This window comes from Tupaia chinensis, unplaced genomic scaffold (assembly GCF_000334495.1).
Source record: "Tupaia chinensis unplaced genomic scaffold, TupChi_1.0 Scaffold000360_1, whole genome shotgun sequence".
Classification (NCBI taxonomy): Eukaryota; Metazoa; Chordata; class Mammalia; order Scandentia; family Tupaiidae; genus Tupaia; species Tupaia belangeri.
Window position 1 is genome coordinate 1,624,539 of NW_006159856.1, and position 5,583 is coordinate 1,630,121.

General features: G+C 54.0%; 1 protein-coding gene across 1 annotated transcript in view; it reads right to left on the minus strand.

Moving 5' to 3' along the window:
• Positions 1-5,583, minus strand: part of MXD4 (MAX dimerization protein 4) — a gene marked incomplete at its 5' end in the record, with an annotated part of 13,235 nt that overhangs the window by 4,060 nt on the left and 3,592 nt on the right. The window contains one exon of the mRNA XM_006152956.2: positions 4,244-4,273. Within this exon, the coding sequence (XP_006153018.1) occupies positions 4,244-4,273 (30 nt within the window). The remainder of the gene's footprint in view (positions 1-4,243; positions 4,274-5,583) is intronic.

Consider the following 5,583-nt stretch of genomic DNA (forward strand, 5'->3'; position numbering starts at 1 on the left):
TCCATAATGTGGGCAGGAGGCACCAAGCTGGGAGAGAGAACAGCGTTCTGCCTGCTCAGGGAGCCCCACCCCTGCCTCTGTTCCACAGCCACTACCAGGACTAAGTTAGGAAGTGAGGATGCTCCTTCCCTGGTCCTCTCATTAAACAGCAAATGGCAATTTTACAATCCCCCATTTAATTTTATCATCAGGACCTGACCTTTGTGAAAAATTAGAAAACGCAAATTGACAAAAAGAAAAGGAAAAGTATTCCCAAATTCCACCACCCAGAGATAGCTGTATTATCGTTTTAGTGTATCTGTAGTTTCAGAACATGAATGTTAAGTGAAAAAAATTAGGATATAGAACCACATATGTGACAATTGACCCAATTTTGTTTAAAAAATAAAACAGCTGACGCACACAAGAGACTCGACAGAACACAATGAAGCACAGGAAGCATGCAACTCCAGGCAAGGTTGGCAACGTTTATTTCTTTAGCTTTGTGCTTTTCTGTATTTTCCAAGTTTTCTATGCTAAAAAATTGACATATTACTATTACAATCAGAGAAAGACACATATTTACAAGAAAGAAAAAACACAGCTAAAAGACAAGTAACAGGAGAAAAATATTTGCAATACATATAAAAGACAAACGGTAGTATTTATGTTATTTTGAGTTCATATACATCAAAAATAACGAGGAATACCTCAAAGTAACAACGGGCAAAGGACATAAAGAGGCAAGTTGCAGATTACGAATTGCTAATCTAACATAAAAGTGATTCCATCTCACAAGTAATCAAGGAAATGAAACTTCAAACAAGGAGACAGTAATTTTCACCCTTCTGCAGGCTGAAGTGAAGAGACTGGCTATCATGTGGGCCACTGTCTGGGCTCACTCATGGTCTGACGGCAGGAGAGCACGTGGAGCAGCGCTCTGAGGGCTACTGGCCAATTATGAAAGTTCTGTCAGCTCATCCTATCAACCAGCCTTTCTACATGTAAGATTTTGGTCTTAATGAAATTATCCTGCAGGGTTGCAAAGCCCTCCTTTCAGCAATATTCATTGGCAATCTCTGCATCTTAACCAGAGGGGCATCACTAGGGACACTGGCAGCACAACTCTGCACCTGGCCAGGGGGTGGTGTCCAGGAGACAGAGGAGTGTGCACGGACACAGGTGGGCAGCACGTACATGTCATCAGGTAAGAGATCGAGTTAGAGAATAGCAGATAACAAGGTCTCCTTCTCATTCAAGTCTTAGCGGCCACGTTAACGCTCATGTGGAGAAGGTGGAGGACATGGACTTGACCTCCCTGTGTCTGGGATGCTGTCTCTGGGCTCAGGGTGCAGGGGATGTACACAAACTGACTACACTGGAATCACGAACAGACATTTGCCAAAAGACAAAAGGAAGGTCATCTGACTACACACCTAAAATGTTTAGAGCTCAGCAACATGCCCACCCAACCCCCAAAGGGCGCACGGCCAGGGATACAGGCTGCACAGGTCATCCTGGCTCCCAGCCCTGAGAGTGTCTGTGACTGGCAGCCTGGGCTGAGACATACAACTAGCTCTTCCAACGGCTGGTGGTGGGACCGTGGCTAGGTCCCTGCCCTTTTCAGCCTCAAGGCCCCGCAGCTCGTGCCTGCACTGGGCCTGGCTAAGCTGGCCTCTTTAAAGCCACTGCAGTGCCACTGGCCTTCTGCCAGCACCCTGTGGCTGTCCCCAAGCATTCCAGGGAGCTTTTTCAAACCCACCACTTGCTGACAGAACCTTATGTGGCTCCAAAGGCAGAACATGCCTCTGGGGCTTGCTGAGTTAATATCAACAGATCATCTCTAGTGGCTAATCACGGTCCAGCCCTTGACACAGGCCCTGGGAAGGGCTGAACTTCTCATCACAAGCCTGCACACCTCTGACCTCTGAAGGAGTATGGCTCCGTGCCAGGGTCCCAAGCACGGGAGGGGTAGAGTCCTGACTAGCTGGCAGAGCCATCCTCTGAGCCACACCAGGCCTGGCTGCTGGAGAGGAGGCAAGGAAATACGTTCAGGTGGGAGGGGTGGGGATGGGAGCAAGACTACCTCTCATTCTCTCCTTTTGTTTACCTGTGCTTTCTAGTTGTTGCTAACAAACATATGCTCCTCACAATTTATAAAGGCCACATATGACTACAGCAGGCAAGCAGGGATGGCCCTGAATGGGGAGGCTATGCACACAGGGCAGGCCAACCTGGGCATTTACCCCATACATGCTTGGGAGGACGTGGGTCAGGGACACATACGAGAGCTTTGGGCTGGCCTTTGGGATGGGCTCTGCCACACCAGGGGGGTGTTGGGGACAAAGAAGGATAGTTAGGACCCCTTTCCTATGTACCCATGAAGGTCAAAGCCTAGAACTGGGCCCAAGATGGCCAAGAAACACATGACCCTCCCACAACTCCTGGGCTCTGAGTAGCAGCCCCCAAAACCTGTCCTGGGCCCCAGTGAAAAGGCACCTCCAGGGAGAGCAGTGTCCAGGGCCTGCCTACTAGGGCCTGACTGGGAGGCCTAGCCAGGTGCTTCCTTCCTTCCCCAGGATAGCTTGCAGCCTTTCCTGGGGCCAGCAGCCAGGAGCATCTGGCATTAGCATCAGGCCAGCCACAGGTATGGTTATGACCAAGGTCCCAAGCTCCAGGCCTGTGGTTTGCCCAGGGTTGTTCACACCTGCCTCTTGGCCAGGTGTGAGACCTCCCTAGGCTCCTCACTCGATCCTCCTCTGTGTCTCAAAAGTGCTCTGTGAGGCCCAGTCCAAGTGTAGGCTCTGGGAGAAGACAGCAGAGGACAACGTCAGGGTCAAGGGGCAGCTGTAGGGGTCAGAGATCACCTTTGTTCTCTTCCACAGGCTGCCATACCCTTGCTACTACCCTCCCATCACCACCCCACGCCACGTCTGTCCCCATTATGGGGTTGTTCCAGGCACCACTTCGAGGAGGCTTTCTCAGGACACAGACTTCTGGATCCTGGTCAAGGTGTCCTGTGCCCTGACAGCCACTTCAGGCCTGCTTAGTTTTCTTGCGCCCTGCACCTGCCCCCTCCTCCGTGGCCTCTAGGGAACCCCAAAAACACATATGATCAGTCCAGGAAGTGCAGTTCCTCAGAGAACAGGGCGTTCTGTCCCTACTCAGCCACCCGCCCCAGCCAGCAGCTCGAATCCCAAGGGAGCGGAAGTTGGCGCTGCAGTGGGCGCAGACGTGGGGAAGAGGGAGGGGTAGGTTTGGCCAAGTTCCAAATCTTCCCACAGTGGCCAGGGAGGGTTCAGCTAGTATGCAGACCTATCTCCCACTAGGAAAGGAAGAAAGGATTGACCCATTTCACAGATGGGAGAAGTCAGGAGAGGTCTCCCTGGTCCTGGCACAGGGGTGCCTGCCGTTTGGGGTACCTGACTCAACATACCTCTGTATCCAACCAGAGTTCCATCGGCAGCCGTGAGGCACCTGTCTGTAGGGGCTTCCGGAGCTCACCACACTTTGTCCCCACTTGGCAGAACCTGCAGCCCTGATAGCCTCAAGCCAGTGCCAGCCAGAGGAAGGGTCCCCAGCAGTGTTATGTTCCGGTCACTGGGCTGACTGGGGCTGCAGCAAAGGGATCCCTAGCAGACCTTGCTGTCCAATGGACCTCCCCTGCAGCTGATGGATGGGCACAGTGCAGAGCACACCTGAGTCCTGCCCTGGACCAGAACTTCCTACTAGATTCACGTGGCCTAGGACTGGCTGCCCTCCCAGTGCCCCTGGGACAAGACTCTAGCCTGGCTCTCTATGAGGTGGGCCTCAGAAGGCAAGGAGGCAGAGGACAGGCGCTGAGAGGCCACAGGCCTCAGACCAAGAGGGCCAAACTTCTCTGTCAGAAGCCATCATACTACAGGGTAAAAAGCGACACCCAAAAGGCTCTGATGCTTCAAGGCAGACCCATTTCTTCTTCTAGGGGGGTCTGCCCTCACTGCCACGCAGAACACGGGGCCCTGCTCTAAGTCCCTGACTCCCTGACTTTGACCCCCAGACTCAGCTCCTAGCACTAGAGTGCCTGAGAACACATCCTGGCCTCCATCTGTAAGACTGATCCTCCCCAAGACAAGGGCACAGCCTGTCAACACAGTCAGCCATACTCAGGACATGACAGGCTTGGGTGAGGGGGGCTTGCTGGTCACAGCATCCTCTCAGCAGAAGGGTAGGCCAGGTATGCTAGGCAGCTCGCATGGGGTTAGGGAAGGGTGGTGCCACTTACCTGTGCTTTTCTAGTTCGTTGTGTGAAGACCTGTTTAGAAAGACAGAAAGATAGAGCTCACTCCACTGCCTGAGCACCTCAGCACAAAGAAAGGTGGCTCTACTAAGGGAGCTGGGACCACTGAGAGTGGCTGGATGGGTCTGGGGCCCAGGATTGCCCAGGACTATGGGGGCTTGGGGAGGGGAACCCACACAGAGCAGGGAGGCACAGAGTTGCAGGCAGGTCCAGGGCCACCTAACCCAACTAGTGAGGCCTGGAAGGACTCTGGCTGGCAGGAAGGTCAGGTCCACTTCTGGAGGAGCAGCACTGGCCATGGGCCTGAGCCTCTCAGTGCTCTCATGATACCCAGGCACTGGGTCACCCGCCTTCTCCACCCCCTACTCCCCGAGGACATCTATGTTCTCAGGACCAACACGGTTGGCATGGAAGGCCAATGGCAGGTTCAGCATAGAACATACAGGCAGCCCTCGGGAATCAGGGTGATCCTGTCCTGCTGTCATCGCCCTGTCAGGCTCATATACCTGTATGATGGGGACACCCAGGGGGCAGGACAGTCTCAGCCAACTCAGCCCACAAGGGGAATTTGTGGGTGGATGCTTTCTGAGCATGTTGAGGAGCCCTCCCATTTCCCTCAAGGGCCCTGTCCTGGTAGGACTGGCTCCCCTGTGCCTAAGCTCAGTGTCTCTAGGATCTGTAGCCTCGCCTGCCTGGCTCACTGAGACCAGGACACAGAACACTGAGCACCACAGGGGGCAATGCCGGGCATTTGCAGCAGGGCCAAACTTCTAGCTCCCGGTCACCCCTCCTAGTCCAGAGAGTGTCACAGATTCAGTCAGGGCTTCTAGGCCTCCCTGGCTGCTGCACACATGAGCAGAGAGCTCAGGAACCTTGGGGCACACCTGAACCAAGCCCTGAGCCCTGGGGCCAGAGCACCTGGCCATCCTGGTTGCCTCTACCACCGGCTGCAGCCAGCTGGAACCCCATGCCTCTCCTCTTCTGACAGGGATGCCAGTTCCTAGGCTTCCTGTGAAGCCTTAAGAGCACCTCTTGACCCAGACTCCAGGATCCTTGAGGTCTTGCTGGTCACATGGGCTGGGCAAGGAGCCTTAGAACCTCTGATAGCCCAGTGGGGGCACAGAAACATGTTCCTCACTGGCCTGCTGGGGGATGTCCCTCAGTGCAAACCACAGCTGGCCAGGGATGTTTGCATGTATACGGGCCCACGACAAAGACTGGAGTCAGCAGGTGTCAATAAAGAGAAGTCTGCCTGCCCCTTCGAAGGATGGCACTGGGCCAGATCCCACCCTGGAGATAAAGGGCACTCTTTGGGCAGCTAGGGA